Source organism: Canis lupus, chromosome 5, assembly GCF_048164855.1.
Source record: "Canis lupus baileyi chromosome 5, mCanLup2.hap1, whole genome shotgun sequence".
Classification (NCBI taxonomy): domain Eukaryota; kingdom Metazoa; phylum Chordata; class Mammalia; order Carnivora; family Canidae; genus Canis; species Canis lupus.
The window spans coordinates 11684131-11702985 of record NC_132842.1 but is presented as its reverse complement, the minus strand read 5'-3'; the positions used below and the strand labels follow the sequence as shown (position 1 = coordinate 11702985).

The 18855-nt window shown below is 34.5% G+C and overlaps 1 protein-coding gene across 1 annotated transcript in view; it reads left to right on the top strand.

Annotated features, from left to right (window-relative positions):
• Window positions 1-18855, top strand: part of MALRD1 (MAM and LDL receptor class A domain containing 1) — a 755529-nt gene that overhangs the window by 536100 nt on the left and 200574 nt on the right. The window contains 1 exon segment of the mRNA XM_072825144.1: window positions 10590-10693. Within this exon segment, the coding sequence (XP_072681245.1) occupies window positions 10590-10693 (104 nt within the window).

The following is an 18855-nucleotide window of genomic DNA, read 5'->3' as shown; positions in this document are numbered from 1 at the left end:
AAAGAAGAATACTTTTATTATTTATATATTCAGGCAGATTGAAAATATCATGATGTTTAGGTATAGCCTAGGTGATCATTTTTGTTTTAAAGTTGGATCCTAATTCATCTCCAAATTGAATATTCTTATTCCTTTTGACCTACCAAGTTGTATGTCCTCTTCCTCACCAAGTTTGGTTTGTGAGTTTTTGTTTTGTTTTTAAAGCATGAAGTTAGTATACACTGGATCATAGGTTAATGGAACAGGATAGGGAATCAAGACACTGAGGTCAATAATTAGGAGGATTTAATATATAACAGACATCAATTCAATGGGGGAAAAAGATAGTCTTTATTAGTATGGTTATATTGCTGAAATTAATTGAAATTAAACCCCAGTTTTACTTTTGTATTGATTTCATATATAGAAATATATTTTGATAGATTCAAGACTTAAATGCAACAAATAAAAATAAGAAAACTCTTGGAAGAAAACAGAGGGTAAACTATGTGCAATATAAAGGTAGGATCTCACTTCCAAAAGCCTAGAAGCCACAAAAGAAAAGATGTATATATTTGATGGTGAAAAATTATAGGTATGGCTTAAAAATTCTATAAACAAAATCAACAGGCAAACAATAGGTTAGAAAACAAATTTTTGTGTGTCAATTACAAGTAGTAACCAAATAGATACAGACTTACTAGAAATAAAAGTTTGAACGATCAGAAAAGATCTGCATAACTCATTCACAGATGATCTAATTTGGATAATCAACAAAAATATTAAAGGATACTCAAGTCCATGTCATCAGAAAAATACAAATCAAAATAAAAAATATGGGGAAAGGTTTTCAAAAACCACCAATAGATGGCTGAGAAATGGAGAACAGGTAGTCAGAGTAGGATACATCCATGGTGATGGAAGTTTTCTATTTTGGAAAGCATTCTGGCCATATAGAAAGAATAAGACCAACACATAAACACGTACGTATCAGGATATTTACTTCAGCATCATTTGTAGTTGAAAGTAATGGGAAAGAAATTGAATGTTCCTCATTCATACAATCGTTATTTGTTCCCTTGTTCGTTCATTAATTGGCCTTTTGAATACTAGGCACTGTTCTAGGTGCTGGGGATACATTAGTGAATAAAACACAACTGTTGCTGTGGAGTTCACATTCTAGAAGGAAGGAAAAGGGAATTGAATAAACATAGTAAGTAAAATATGTGGCTCATTGGAAGTCGAGTGAGTGGAAAAAGGAATAGAGTAAGTAGGATTGAGAAGGCATATGGATGGTTGTGTGTGTTACAGTTGGGGAAGGATTGCAGTTTCTAGAAGGGTTATTTAGGTTGTGGTGGGAAAAATACCATTCCAAAAAGACTTGAAGGAGATGACTTGTGAGATGTTTGGATTTCCAAGTCAAGAAGGGCACATGATGAAATGAGCACTGGGTGTTAATCTAAGGCTGATGAATCATTGACCTCTACCTCTGAAACCAAGACCACATTATATGTTAATTAATTGAATTTAAATAAAACTTAAAAACAAAACAACCAAAGGAAGTATTGCAGCCAAAGGGTCAATCAGTGCCAAGTGCCCTAAAATCAGAGTATGCCTGGTGGGTGTGCTTCTGGCCACAAGTAACATTTTAGGTAATCTGATTAATGATTATAGTGTTGTCCTGTACACACTGATGTTTGGCAGTTTTCCTGACCTTCAGCCGCTAGATACCAGGAGCATTCTTCTCCCTGCTATTGACAATTCAAAAGGTCTTTAAAAACTGGAGGGTATTATGCCGAGTGAAATAAGTCAATCCGAGAAGGACAAACATTATATGTTCTCATTCATTTGGGGAATATAAATAATAGTGAAAGGGAATAGAAGGGAAGGGAGAAGAAATGGGTAGGAAATATCAGAAAGGGAGACAGAACATAAAGACTCCTAACTCTGGGAAATGAACTAGGGGTGGTGGAAGGGGAGGAGGGCGGGGGGTGGGGGTGAATGGGTGACGGGCACTGAGGGGGGCACTTGACGGGATGAGCACTGGGTGTTATTCTGTATGTTGGCAAATTGAACACCAATAAAAAATAAATTTATTATTAAAAAAAAAACTGCTAGCTATCCCCTGGGGGATAACATCACTTCCTTTTGGGAACCTGGAGGCACAGCCTGGAGGTCAGTGTAACTTGTTAAATCCACAGCATTCAATACCATGCAGCCAGTAAAAGAGAGAGTTTAGCACTATACAGTTGATTTGTAGGGATTTCCAAAACGTATTATTAAAGGCATAAAGCAATGCACAAAATGAGTCTGTAGTATGGTCCAGTGTTTTCTAAGACCAACAATGACTGATGCTGTCTTATTTGTGCACATTTAGAACTCTATATAGATATCTCTTTGAATAACTGTATGAGCATGGAGAGAAAGATAAGAAAAGGATATATGTGTTTATTAACGTGGATTACTTGGATGAGTGATAGGGTTGAAATAGACGAGAGGGAGAATAAATCTAAAAATAAAAACAAAACAGGTAAAAACAGCAACTACACCTCAAAAGAAAATGTAATATACATGATGGTAGCATCTACATGTGTTTATGGAAAATGTGGTGGATATTTTTAAGTTTTACCACGGAAAGACCCTGAATGGCTATCTTTTTTGCTTTTTTAATACTTATTTTTACTTCAATATTTCTTTTCATCAATTTCATATTACTAAGCAATACATCTTTTTTCTAAAATTTTAAATGTATAAACAGAAAAAAACCCTTCTCTAGCAATGCCAATAGAATGATATAATCATCTATAAGCTTTATATTTGTGTATCTTGCAATTCTTTCTTAATGTACACTTTTCAAATAAAAATAGTTTTCTACTAGATTCAGCAGTTTGGATATAGTATGAAGAAGTTTATATGTTATGAAATATTTTTAACATGATATTCTACTTTTTTGGGCATAGCATAATTTATAAAAAAAAATTATCTACTGGTAAACTCTTAAATTATTTCCCAACATTTTCACTATAGTAAACATCACAACAGTGAAAATACATTTAGAAGTGTTTTTTTTTTTTACTTCTATGATAGTTCCTGAGGATAAATACATATTTCTCTTTCTTGAGAACTTATGAGAAATAAACCAATTTTCATTTTTGCTGCTAAGATCTGGACAGTAACATTTAGATACGATGTCTGTGAGGTCCTCTGATAACATCTGCAGCAATCTTTCCGTATCTTAAGGCAGTATTTGGAAACCATAGAACATGTCTGCTAGTATAATACTACTAATGGTACAAAAGTATCATAGGCTCAGTTTAGGAAAAGATAAAAGTATAATCAGTGGATGTGGGAAATATTCTGTACATTATTCAAAGAGACAAACATGACTGATCAGTTGATACCTTTTAATGGAACAATTAGAGACTATTAAGGGCCATATTTATTTTCTTTTTTGAACTTTTATAGCTTGTGTGAGTTCATGAAAGGCCACATGAAAATTGGATCTGGTCATTATTCAAGACCATACACAAGTAACGTCCACAGATAAAGAAAAGTAATCATTTGGACAGAATACTGTATTATCCTCCCTGTTAATCATTACTTGAAACAGTATATTTTTCCAAAGTACTCTCTTCAAAGCAGCCTGATGATATCATCCTTGATATACTAATACGGCTCAGTGAACTTGTGTAGGCATCTCTGAAACAATGGGCGGCTAAATAAATTGTAAGGACGTTAATTAATTTTGACCCTCTGGGAAAAACAAAATTCTTTATGAGACAGCCAACAGACTCAAAGAGCCTGTGGTCTATTTCCAAACATCTCAACGCTGCTGTTAATTAAAACTGTATTTATGGATCTTTTCACTTATTGTTACCAAGATGAAGAATTAGATCCATAAGGAGAACATTTTCAATGCCCATCACAGGTCTATTTATGAGTCTTTTTGGAGCCATTGGGGATCTTGTAGAGGAAAACTGCAGACATTAATTCACTCTCGTGTGTGCATGAATAGCGTTCAGGCTTAGTGTATACAGGCTTTAATGGCAAGAGTGACATTTGGGGGACATGAACTAACGAAGTTATAAAACAAAAGCTGCTGTCTCCTTTTTATTCTTTCTTCACAACTTTATTTTCTTTTTCATGGTATAATTGACCATATCCACAATTAAACTCTAATTATCTGGAAGGATAGGAGTCACATTTTTTTGCTATTTTTAAATTCCCCCCAGCATATAAGATGGAAAAGCACTTGATAATACTTGTGTAGGTCTCATGTTACCTATCTGTGTCCTTCTGTGTTTATTAACAGCAAAGTATCTTGCATTAATTAATGCAACAAGCATTTCCTGAGTGCCTACTAAATATACAGTGTGTTGGTAGCTGAGGGTATGAGTCAAGGAGATGATTGTAAAGTAACTGGGATGCAATCTGCTGCCTGATATAACCTCCAGGAGGTTACTGTTGTGCAATTGTATATTCACAACACAAGATCAAAAAATATTCCAAAATAGCCTTAATGATACTAATGCTATAATGTGTATAATGACAGTTGAAAGTACTAAATGTTCAACAAATATAACTTACTTGATACTTGGGTTGACAGAGCCCTGTAGGCAAGGCAGGTGATAACTATACTTCCTTTTGATTAGATAGTGCAAATATTATTATTATTACTAGGGATGAAGAACAAGAAAAGCTAGATGACTTGCCTAAGCCTATATAATGAACAACAAAGCCAGAACTGAACACCTGGCGTATGGAGGCTCATCCAAGCACACCTCCTGGAAGCATGCTTTGTCCTTAATGTACACTCACTATTGTGTTGTTTACTATAGGAAAGTGTTAAGAAATAATTTAGGAGTTTAAATTTAGGAGTTTACTATTAGATCATTTTATAAATCATGATACATCAAGCTCTGCCTCAATCTCCTTCCTCTATATTTAGGGCCATTTTCCTCTCTTTCAGTCTAGGTGATATTACCATCTCACTCTGGCCTCTGATAGAGTAGAGGGAGACCCTCCTATTCCTTTGCTTGGGACTGTTGGGGTTGGCGGAGGATATGGATTTAGAGATATAAAAGCCAGCCCTCACTCACAGTTTACCAGACTGCTCACTTTGATCTTACTTGCATACACTCATGCACACACACACACACACACACACACACGCATACACACAATACACACTCAAAAAAAAGAAATAATTACTGTAACACATTTTTTAAATCATTACATTTAAAATCCAATCACTGTACCAGCAATTTTTGAGATATTTCAGGAAGCTGGGGAGGAGGCCAATGGATGGATAAAAACAGCAGAAATTCCAGCCCACGGGAACATGGTTCACTGTAGGTCTTCCAAGAAAGCTACATAGATATTCTAAGATCAAAGTAAGAACTGTCCTGGACAGCATTGTGTCCCCCTAAAATTCATATGTGGAAGCCCTAATGCCCAGTGTGACTATATTTAGAGATAGGGCAGAAAGGTAATTAATGAGGTCTTCAGTTTAGTCCTGAATCCAATAGGACTGATGTCCTAAAAAAAAGAGGAAGGGAAACCAGAGACGTGTACACACAGATGAGATAAAGAGAAGCCTCTAAGCCAAGAAGAGAAGTCTCAGGAAAAACCAACCCTGTCTGCACCTTGATCTTAAACTTTTAGCCTCCAGAACTGTGAGAAAATCACTTTCTGTTGTTTAAGCGGCCCAGTCTGTGGTATTTTGTGATGGCAGGTCAAACTGACTTCTACAAATACCAAAAGGTTGTGAAGAATTCTTCGGAGTAACTCCCTAGAAACCAGCACTGAGATCACCTGGCAGAAATGGGAACTTGACCCCACCCCTTACATTCCCTCTTATGCTCACAGTTAAATCAGAGAACTGCCATGTAAAGACAGTCAGACATCTGTCTGGGAAGAGATTATCATAAGATACCTACAGCCTAAAAAAGAGGCACAGTCATGTGTGGAGTTATGTGGGATCAATACTGTAGGTTTTCAGGGGAAATAAAGATAATTCCAAGAGTTAAAAAGTGGAACATTAAGGGGAGTTTGAGTGGCTCAGGGGGTTGAGCCAGTAACTCTTGATTTTGGCTAGGGTCATGACATCAGGGTCATGAGATTGAGAACTATATCTGGCTGCATGCTTAACATAGAGTCTGCTTGAGATTCTCCATCTCTTCTCCTTTTGCCCCTCCCCTGTTTGCACTCAGACATTGTCTCTCTTTCTCTAGAATAAATAAATAAAATATTTAAAAGAAAAATTGGAGCATTGCAGTTTGCTTGCATGCTTACTTAGCCCTTTGCCACTCCACCAAAGAAAGTGGTTCTCAAACTTGGCTGCATATCTGAATCCTCTGAAGAGTTAAAAAACCAACCAACCAACCAAACAAACAAAAAAAAACCCTTAATTATCTGGATCCACCCACTAAGATCCTGATTTCATTGGTTAATATTGTGGCCTGGGCATCAAGATTTTTAAGAATTCCTCATATGATTTTAGCATGTAGCTTAAGTTGGGGAAGCTTACATCCCCAGCCCACCTATACAGCACCTGCTTTTCATTCTTCCAAGGGAGAAGCCTTTCAGGAAAACAGTTCTGTATAACAGCAGTGGAAATTCTTTCAAGTTGCCTACACTAAGCAACAAAAGCCTTCATTCAGAAGTTTCAGTGAATTATCAAGAATCCACCAGGCAATTAAAGACAGCCAACATCATGAAAAAGAGAGATGGGGCTGTGAAAAGAGAACATTTATCCCTGGAGGAAATGGATAACTCCGTGTAATGGATATTTGTTCTATTCTCTTCTTGCTGTTTAAAAAACTGTTGCTGTGTTTATTTAATATTGAACTGTAGGAACCCCATCTCACCCAGCTTCTCATGGATAGGATGAAAGTTGGCATTTCAGATGCATGCCTGCAAGGCTCATTATCCATCTCTTTTACCCCAGCACACTTTATATGACTATAACCATTTTTATATGCAGAATGATAAAAAAATATAGGGACATCTATATAATATCTTTGTAATATCCCAACAAGTGTATCTATATTGATATAACTTAATATAAAATATGTTGTCCTGTTGACCAAAAATTTAATTAAAATATGGAAATATGGTTATTTTTAAGTATGAAATGCTAGTTATGAAAAATTTAATCCTAGTCTTATAGAAACATATACTGATGTGGTGAAAGTAGATGTAATTTGATATCTGGATTACTTTCAAATTAGTGTTGTTAAGGATGTAGGTGGTAATACAGGAGAAACAAAATTGACCATGGGTTGAAATTGTTGAAGCTGGCTCTTAGGTAGGTGCAAGTTCATTATACTATTCTTTCTACTTTGGTATAAATGTGAAACTTACCAGAGAGATGTTTTAAAAATTATTCCCTCAATAAGAGCTGGGTAGTCAGAAAACACCAAGAGAATTGTCAACAGGGAGAAGTAAAGATTCAAAAATGATAATAATAAAAATAATATCTTCTCTAGATATTCAAATGACACTGAGATATATCAAAGGATTTAATTTGTAAATCTGTCTTTTATTTTATCTAATCATTTAATAATATGCTAGAATTTATTATGATACCAGTTCCGAATAGATTTCTATTTAAAGTTGTATATTTTTGGTTACACTAAGGGGAGTTAATTCCTAATGTACCATAATAATACTAATCACAATAAAGACTGAGAAGAGTATTAAGAAGAAACATGATTTGTGTGATGCTTCAGCCACCACTTTAAAGATCTATGTGATGAAATGGAAGGTAAAATGATATGAATTGGCATGATGAAAAAATGTTTTTTTCTCCATTCATTCATTTAACAAATAATTATAGAGTTAATTTTTGCCAGCTACTACTTTAGGTACTTAGAACACATGTAGATCAAATCAGAGAAGGATATCCGCCATCTCATGGCTAACATTGTAGCAGAGAAGGATAGAAAATCAGTATCAAGTATTATAAATTAAAACCAAAAAAATGTATAGTTTGTTGGAAATTAGTAAGTGCCAAGGAGGAAAAAGGAAAAAGTAGAGCAGTAAAAGAAGGAACAATCAGGAGCCAGGGCCAATGAGGGGTGGCTTAGAAGTTATGGGGGGTACAGAAAGGAGGTAAGTTAAGGAAATTTTCATGTTTAGCCACTGGAAGGAGGGGTCTTGCATTACTTGTTTTCAGTTTTATGAAGGGTTGAATGGATGTTGAATAGTTCCTCTTCTTATCAATTCACTCAAATCCAAACAAAATATTTTTTTTTTCCAGACAAAGAGAAATTTCAGAGGGATCTAGAGAAAGGGAATTAATATCAGTTAAATGTTTTCTAAGAGTCAGGCAGTGTACAAGGAGATATACATGTTGTCTCATCTAACCTTTTAAAACATTGTGACATCGAAGATACTAAATTCTTAGGTTAAAAAATTCGATCAAGTCATGGGCATGACTGAGTAGGATTTGAATACGAAAATCTGATTCAAAAGACTTTGTTCTATAGCCTCCACTGTCTAACATAACAGCCGCTAGCCACACAAACTAATGAGCTCTTGAACTGTAGCTGGTACAAACTGAGATGTGCTATAAGAGTACAACACATTGGACTTCAAAGATGTAGTACAAAAAAAAGCCAACCACAATATAAAAAAAATATATTAACATTTATCCGTATATTGATTATATATTGAAATAACACTGGATATATTGGATTAAATAAAATATATTACTAAAAATTCATTTATTTCTTTTTACTCTTTTAATTGTGGCTACTAAAAATTCTAAGACTATATATGTGGCTCACAGTATGTTTCCATGGGAGAGCCCTGTTCTATATTATACTGCACACATAGTGAAGGGTTTCTTGACTACAAAGTAAATAAAACACTGGAATCAACTAAAGAAATGCTGGAAAGTGTTCATCTCTGGATGTCTTTGACGATGAATTTACACACTTCCAGCTAGAACCTCCAAAGACAATCTGTGCAGCTTCCAATCTATTTTAAGTGGAAGGTACTTACAAAGTGTTGCAATCATAATAATTTAATCCAATATATTATCTCCAGAATATTTCATTATGCATATTAACAAAGTACATACATTAAATAGTAATACACAGTCTTCTTATGATATCAGCAATTTTCATGTCCATAAATAAAGTCTTACCCAATATTCTGACTTTCACTTTTTTATATCTCTTCCTATATTTTTTGCTTGCTCAGTTTTTATTCTTTCTAATGTTCAAATGCTTTTGGCATTATTGCTCAAATATGATAATACTTTGTTCCATAATTTTCAGGTTAATTAGTTCATCATTTTATAAGTATTCAGGTATTATAGTTTCTCTAAAAAGAATTTACCAAGTTCACATTTATTATGTATTTTATTTCTCAGTAAAATAACGAACCATTAAACTTATTCCTATATCTTCTCAAATACTTTTCTTTTTGTATTTACTCTTTTTCTAAGTGTCTTTAAACTGCCTATTAGTGTATCATACTTTTTGCCTTCAAGCATTACAGTTTTCTCACTCCCCCAAAAAATATCTAACCCCAACTTCACCTCTTAAGTACTGTTGTCTTTTTCTTTTATCTCAAAGATATAGAGAATACAAAAAGTATGTGTATTCTCTACCAAACAATATGCACTTCTTTGGTTCCCTACAATTTGTGTTCTGCAAAAATATCATTTCCTCAGCAAATAATTTTTGGCCACCAACTCTTGGTTACTGATCTAAACACATTTACCAAACATAGTCCCAGCTCTCATGGAGTTTATGTACTAGCTCATTTGAAGACTTTATGATTTCATAATTCTTGTGTTATTCTGTTTCTTCTTATGTTTCACTCGACACTGCTACTGATCAATGCACACTTTCTTAGAGTTTTCATCTGCAGTAGACAGTGGTATATATCTCCTAATGTTATACTTATCTTTGATCTTTTTCTTCTTCCTTCTAAAACCTCAATGTAAGTCTTACCCAGTATTCTGACTTTCACTTTTTTATATCTCTTCCTATATTTTTTGCTTGCTCAGTTTTCATTCTTTCTAATGTTCAAAATTTACTAATTTCTTAATGTTTTAGTCTTTATTTCCATGTTGTACTTTCACATTGTCAGTTGTCAGCTGCATAATTTTCAATGTCTTCAAGTCACATATTGACACTCAGACTTACCTTCCTTTCAGAAAGAATCTCCTGCTGCTCCTAATATTTCTGTCATTGACATTATTATTGTTTAACACAATTCTTTCTCAATTTCCAATTCATTCAGCTTTTCATTCTCAACTTACGTGTTTTCACTTCTTTGCATTTTCACTTCTGTCATCTTAAGTCACTCTTGGGCTATTGCAAATGTCAAGGAAATTCATCTCCAATGCAAATATTCTCCTAAATGAGGCTACTCTTCTCACTGATGCAGCATTAATACTCCTAAATGGTGACTCCTAATCCTGCAAATCATCAGACGCTCTTCATTGACTATTAGGGTAGCATTAAGGACTTTCTGTGTTCTTCCCCAAATTGCATTTCTGATTTTAATTCTCCTATAAACTCTGTGTTCTTGTTCCTCAAATATGCTCTGGGCATTATAAATGTCAACTTTTGGTTGTATCATTGTTATAGGATGACTTGTAATTTTTTTGTTGATAGTGGATATGATGTACCAGGTAAAAGGAACCAAGGTAAACAGGCCTTGTGTGTGAAGTTTTCTGTTGATCTGGCAGGAAGTAAGGCCATGTTTACTATTTACTATAGGCTGTAGCTATAGGAGTCTGAAGGTGTAACTTCCTCTGGCATCCTAATTCCTCTGGCTTCTCTCTTGTTGTATTTTGGTTTCCTTAGGACTTCTTAAATAAGGTCTGAGAGATGGAGTCCTTTCAGTTGCAGCCCTCTGCTAGTATATAGTAGCCTACTGATGTGGTGTCAAGGTGGAGTTAAGGTGTAAAGGTATTGAGTGGTAAAGTCAGAGGAATGGGGCCCTTCCACTATTCTGTGTTGTATCACAGTCTTTCAGGGAGCTTGTGGTCTTTTACTGTGACCTTGACAAGTGCTTCTCAGTTCTCCCTCCCCTTAGATAAGATAGGAAGTCTAGACCTTCCTAAGAAAAATAAGTGTACTTCAAAATGGCTACTTTTCATATGTCCTGGAAAGAAACAGAGGGGATTATCTTCCAGTCTTCACTTTGGGAACTGGGTAAGGCTTCTGGAGAGAAGACTTTGGTGATACCCTTAAAACTTGTATCCCTAGAGTTCATTTCTCTCAAGCTTTTCCATGCTGAGCCCCTAGCAATTTGTTAATTCCAATTTATGTTTTCCTCACCCAGTGCTGGCTCCTTCAGTGGTTCCAGCTTCTGTGGTTTTGCTCCAATCAATTGTGATTCTCTGTACCTGCCTTCCTATCTCCCCTGGTTTTCCTTCCCTGTGATGCCTACTCTAATTCTCTGATAGATATAGGAAGAATTTTAACTATTAGTTTGTCTGGCTTTTTTGTTGTTGTAAAGATGAGACTGTGCTTCTAAGCTTCTTTCATGCTAAACTGGAAACCTAGAGGATTCTCTTACTGATTTTTTTAAGAATGAATTTTTGCCACTCTACATGACTTTCTTTGCCTATTACCATCTCCATTATATTCTTTAACATCTTAATATAATGACATATCTTTTATAAGTTCTTTTCTTAGTCACCCAATTTAAGCCGTCTTTTATCAGTTGAACTACATGACATTTACAACCTATGTCAATATCTGGTGTTACAGGCTCACAATAATCTTCAAGAGCTGTATGTTGTTATTATTATCACCATCTGATAGATGATGGATATGAGACACAGTGGGGATTCAGTGATCTTCCCAAAGTCACAAAGCTTGCAAGTACCTGGGTTTGGATTTGAACCCAGATAGTCTGACCCAGAATGTGTCTTCCAAATAGTATATGCTACTGGCTTTTATTAGCTAGACTTACTGTTAGCTTCTTTGGGACATGTTTCATATTTTCCTAGTTAACTTGTCCATTGTCTTAATATCCAAATGCAAGACATGGTGCCTTTTCTGTGGTACTTATCCAATCAGTAACTTGTGATTGATTGTGTTTTTCTACTACTAGAATTATCTTTATATCTATTTTCTAAATTTCCCAGGAGAGTAGCACTAATTTGCAACTTTGTTCTAAGCACTTTATAAGTAGTGTATCCTTTCATCTTTACCACAACCCCATGAGGTAAAGTACCTACAATAACTATCTCTTCTTGCTTCTAAATCCTCAAGAATTTACATAAGTTACTCAAGGTCACATACCTAATAAGTAGTAAAGTCAGGATTTGAATGGAAGCCTACAGCTAAAGTGCCTGCAGGCTTCACCATTGGTCCACCATGCTGAAGGTTTCTGCTCATTACATATTCATTAAAATAACCTAATAATACTAGTTTCTGTTTCAATGAAAATAAATATTCTCTGTTCTTATATGCTTTCCGCACTCTTTCAGGTAAAATGGCTCTGAAATCTAAATAAAGTTAAAGTTCATACCATTTATCAATTACCTAAAAGGTATATACTTTATTAGTTCTCCCTTCCTACATGACTAGTTTTCTTTTTCTTTTTACTTATTATTTTTTTTTTTTTTAGATTTTATTTATTTATTCATGAGAGACACAGAGAGAGAAAGAGGCAGAGACATAGGCAGAGGGAGAAGCAGACTCCATGTAGAGAGCCTGATGTGGGACTTGATCCTGAGACTCCAAGATCACACCCTGGGCCAAAGGCAGGCACTAAACCACTGAGCCACCCAGGGATCCCCAGCTAGTTTTCCCTTTGATCTCAGTTTGGCAAATAAAATCAAGTTACACAAGTGCTATTAAGCAAATGCATGTTTCTCAAGGCATCAACAATAACACGTAAAGAGGTTCTTCAGGATTCCTCCATTATGAAGATTAAGAGATTCAGAATCCGTGTCTCTAGCTACACTTATAGGAAGTGCCAACCAATTCCATTCATACGGTACCTTCATGTGATTGAGGTATACTTTCTAATAAGCAAATTAAAAGCTTTCAAAATAAGATGAACATACCCCGTTTTGGCATGTCTCAACTATAAGCTTCATTTTTATACCAGATGAATGATTACTGAGGGAAACAGTTTATAGCACCAAAATTTGGTAATAGTACATAGAGCTAAGTTGAGACATGCTGTTGAGAAGTTTTTTTTTTTTTTTAAACAGGTAATAATTATTATCAATGAAGAGTAATGCCTGAGGAATAAACTTTTGGAAAAGGTAGATAGAAATAAAGAAATGCCAGATCAATTCATTGGACAGCCTTTCAACAAGCAAATAGAAGTGATGTAATGACAGACATTTTCATCAAATGCCATGAAAACATTTCATTTGACTTCAGAGGCACTGTATCTGTGGTTGCCATTTTGACAACCAAAGGAAAACCTTCGTTCTCCCTCTGAGCATGTTTACATTTCATGGCCTTTAAAACTTGCAGACAAAAAGAGATTTAGGCATTTCAGCTGATAATCATTGTACCCCCCTTCTGTTGTAGGGTGAGGGACAGGCAGAAATTACAGAGGATGTGGAACCAAACTAAGTAAGTCTAACGCTGAACAGGGAGCATTTGTTATTTTAGAAGAGAGGCATACCGTATCATATTAAAAAAAAAAAAAATTAGGCAGCTTTATTTTATGAACAATAAAAAAAAAGACTAAAACTGCTTACAATTTAAAAAGGAAGTGAATTCAGATCATTTGAAGTGGGAAATTGTGTTTTATGATTTGACCCTCGTATAAGTGAGTATGATTCTTCTGAGGGCACTGGAGCTGAAAAAAATATAGCTTTCTTTTGAAAGTATTAACAGTCTTTTTTTAAAAGAAATGTCAAATTTATTACCTTATGGCATAATGACTCAAACATTTTCAAAAACTCAAGATTGTAGCTAATAACATCCAAAAGACAAATTACAGTCTTTACTGCATGCTAACGCCAAAGTGAAAAAGAATGTCCACTAAGCACACTGATGGATTCTGAATGTGGCTGATATCTTTTGGCTCTCTCCTGTCAAATAACAATGGTGATCTGAACAAAAGGATGCTGAATGTACACTATTTGACACTAAGTGGCCCCAGTTTTTGAAAATGTGTGTAATTCTTAAAGAGCTTTTAAGGTAAAAATTGAATATTGATGAGAAACTTCTATCCAGTGCCTGATTTTAGCTAATTAAGATATGACATATAAAATTTGTTCTTTAGGAAGCTTAAGAACTTGTAATCCTAAAACCTGTATAAGTAAAATTGAAGTATTACATTGAAATGTACAGAAAATATCAGGAGGTGGAGGGAGAAGTAACATTCAGACATATTTAGTAAATGCTCACATTCCACAGTACTACATCTGGCCATGTTAAAGTTTTACAAACCTAACTGTGTACATTCTGATGTAATATATGAAAATTAAGTAACTTTTAAAATGGCCAACAGAAAACTATAAAGCAGTCTAAAATCAAACCAACAATCAAAAAATTCTGCTTCTGTGAAAGTCTGTCCCATGAACGTTGGGAAAAGGAAGTGTCGAGGAAAATAAATGTAGAATTGGAAATGAAGGTGGTTGATCATTCCAGAGCCACATATAAACAAAGTCAACTGGTTCAATGATTTACCATTAAATTCTAAATATGTTGTGGCAGTTGAGATTTTTAAGCTTTATTATCTGCTTTGACAAATTCTGAACTTTGTGTGGGAAGCTAGATTGACCTTCCCCAAGGTTTTGCTAGATATAAATAGGTAGTTCTCAATGAAGCGACTGAAAGTTTACAAACATTTGAAAGTAGGTCTCGTCTGAGCTTTCTAGATAAAGAATGAGTCTATTTCTGAAAATATAATTCAATGTAAGGTTTTATAACTTTGTGATACAGTACATAGTTCCCAGATAATTCATATATTTCTATTAATAATTTCAAGAGGCTAAGCAACTTTTCACCTTTGTGAGTCTCGGGAAAAAATTTAGCATTGCAACAAGTCTAGTCCCCTTTCAAAGTCAGGCTTGGATACACTAGTGTTCTAGAATTTAAAATCCCCAGAGACCAAATTTGCAATGTTGCTTCTAAATTTCCAGGCATAGTTTTGTATTCTTAAATCTTAAAATGGATAAAAGTTCACATTTGCATGCATTAATACATCAGCCAGAAACTGACTTTCTGACTTTGGTGTTTCACTGCAGGATGTTGTAAGACCAAATTGAATATGCAAATTAGGAGAGGCTAGATGGGGTACACTTTGAAAACTCACTCAGAGTCCCCTAATGATTGGAAATGTTGTCTTTGATGCTGAATTTTACATAGCATTGTCTTATACTGAAATAAATATGCTTCAGTGAAACATGCTGGATTATTATCATCCCCAGTGAATTACATATTTTTTTACATTAAGTTTCATAATATAGCCCTAAAATGCAAATATTATATTGTTCTACATTCCTTTCAAAGATTGTCATCTCTTTGCTAAGCTGGTTTATGGTAGTTGCTATGATAAAAGTAAATACTGGGGGAAAAAAAGTGAAATAGGAAATGATGATGGTGATGGTCAATGTAATTTCAATGTTAGAGAGTTCAAGAAGTGCCTAATGAGTACACTCTTCAGTGGAAAGTAATTGTGGTTATTTAGAATGATATTTTTCAATTTGTGTGTATTACTTTTTTGAATACCCATGTTGTTGTTAGAATATTAATAAGCATTAAGTTGTTAAGGACTTAATTAACAAAACCAAAATGTTGCTTCCCACCTGGGGTGCGATGAGAAAAATTATTAAGATACTGAGAATGCTGTGAGTGGAGTTCCACGAAGAGCCAATTGGCAATGACTAAGGATGGAGAATTCGGTTAACCTGCACTCAGATTGCTATGCAAACTTAAAATCTAACTTTTAAAAATATGTATCACATGATTAAAATTATTCAAAACAAACTTCTGAATTAGTGAAAGGTTAATGTATTTATGTAGTTAGAAGAATAAATTTACCAAAATACAAGGTTTTAAATCAGAATTCTTAATTTTTAAAATGGATTAATTTGTGCCAGTAGACACAATTACTTCTATTTCTTCTTCTCTAAATGTTTGACTTTCAATATCAGGTAAGCAGGAAAGTATGGTTTAAACATGATTTGTTTTTGAGATAGAGGTATATTAGTTCCCATTATATATGTCATACTATTTAAGAGCTGAACCATGAAATATAGAGTAGTTTTACACAAACATACTTAGTATTAATTTACCTTATTTGGAACTAGGTCAGGGCTATTTCTTCATATCCACTCTAGTCTGACTAGAGTCCATGCTTTCATCTTAACTATATAAGTTATTATTATAGTTCATTTGGATTATGCTACATTTCTTTTATTCAGGATAACACTGTAAAGTTTGTCTGATATTGTACTCTAAGTGCGCTTACGGGTGTGAAAGGCAATAAAATGAGGATACACCTAGATGTTCTTCTATAATCAAAGATAGCATAGATTTAAAGAATGTGTATTCTTAATGAATAAGCCACAGTTTTTAGTAGATTTGACTGAGGGAGTCTAGGTGTATCTTGGCTGCACATGCCACATGAATGTCTTCATTTTCCAAATAAGAAAATAAATATATGACATCCTTGCAAAGAAATATGAAAGAAAACTTTTCTGTGGCTGAATTAAAATATTTGGTATAATTTTCCTAATCCAATATTTGCTAGTCATGTATTTATAAAACGGTGAGTATAGAAGACAGTCCACTCGTGAAAGCCAGGAAATTTTTCAAGTAGTTTCCACTATTTTATACTGAGGAAAATCTTGCACCAGTCACTCATATGGCATATTCCTTGGTTATTTTTCTTGATTAAGATTTCTTTTTTAATTTGCCAGACTTTATAAAATGTTCTGAATGAAGATAAATATTTTCAGTAAAGAATTTTAAAAAATATAGGAGCGCTTGGGTGGCTCAGTTAGTTAAGCGTGGGACTCTTGGGTTTTCTGCTCAGGTTGTGATCTCAGAGTTGTGAGATCTAGCCCTACATTGGACTCTGTGCTCGGTGGGGAGCCTGCTTGAAGATTCTTTCCCTCTGCCCTTCCCTCCACTCACTTGCATGCACACTTGCACATGCACTCTCTCTCAAATAATCTTAAAAAAAAATAGATGCAAGTCACTTCCAGTATCTGGTCTAGCATGTAAGGAACTTGGAAGTCATTATTTCTTTCCTCATAATAGGAAAAAATAAAAAGCTGAACAAACTAAAAATCAACAACTCTTTTTAGATTTATTAAGAGAATTGAGGTTCCAAGGCAAACCACAGCTCCCAGACTGGAGACAAGCAGGTGGAAACTGAGAATCACAACTTACTGGAGCAGATACCCATAAGCAGAAGTTTCTGCAGAAGTCAGTACAGGGGAGGAAATCCAATACTATTATTGATGAATTGCTCTAGGCTCAATGTGAACAAGTTGGAGAGATAGTCCGGGGGAATCAGCATTAGGAAGCCCACGCACTTTTGTAAGTTTTAACTTGAAGCCCTATTAGTTTCTGACAGTGAAGACCAAAGAAAACTTTCTGCTTTCAGGAAGTAGAGGGGAAAAATAGCCATTCTGAAAATTTCCCAGAGCTTTCTGTTTTTTATAACAAAGCCCACCCTCAAGAGAAACTATTTTACTAGAACCTAACCTGAAAAAACAAGAAAGAAAGAAAGAAAGAAAGAAAGAAAGAAAGAAAGAAAGAAAGAAAGAAAGAGAAAGAAGAAAGAAAGAAAGAAAGAAAGAAAGAAGAAGAAAGAAAGAAAGAAAGAAAGAAAGAAAGAAAGAAAGAAAGAAGAAAGAAAGAAAGAAAGAAAGAAAGAAAGAAAGAAAGAAAGAAAGAAAAAAAAAAAAAGCTGACCTAAGAGATAAGGGATGAGAGAGATTACTGGGAATACTCTGGTATGTTTCTTACACTATTCATGAAGTGATATAATGACATCTTAAAGAGTAATTGGGTTAGTGGAATGTATATTGCAAATTCATTGTCAAATACTAGAAAACGTTTTAAATATATATATATATATATAAAATATTGGAATCCTAAGTGATGATACAAAATGAAATCGTATGAAATGCTCAATTAAGGTCAGAGAAGACTGAAAAAGTGAAGAAAAAAAAGAGAAACCAAGAAAGAACAATACCAGTGAATAGCAAATAATAACAAACAAGGTAAACGTTAATCCACCTATCTCAATAATCACCTTAAATGTTGCTAGTCTATGTTCACCAACTAAAAGACTAAGAGAAAATTAAAGCAAAACAAAAGAATCGTATATTGTCAGTAAGAAACCCATTTCCAGTATAAATACATAGAGTGGATAAATGGGGAAAAAATGAAAGAATGGAGAAAAATATACGATGTTAACATTAATCAAAAGAAACCAGCAGTGGCTACTTTAATCTCAGACAAATAAGATTTCAGAGGAAAGAGAACATTCTGGGATAAAGAGAAGGATTATAAAATGATAAAAAGGTCATTACACTAAGAAGACAAAACATCCCTCAGCATGTTAAGTACTTAACATCAGAACATCAAAATACGCAAAGCAAGCCTAAATAGTGTTGCAAGGAGAAATAGATGAATCCCTAGTATAGCTGGAGACTTTAACACCCCTCTGTCAGTGATAGGGCAGGCAGAAATCAATAAGGACATACTTAAAGGGAACAGTGTCATTAATTAACTGGACATAATTGATGTCTGTAGAATACTTCAACAGTAGAATATATATTCCTCATAACCTCACATGAAGCATTTACCAAGACAGCCCACATTTGATTCATAAACCACATCTTAACAAAATTAAAGGAAATCCTACAATGTGTGCTCTCAGACCACAGCAGAATTAAGGTAGAAATCA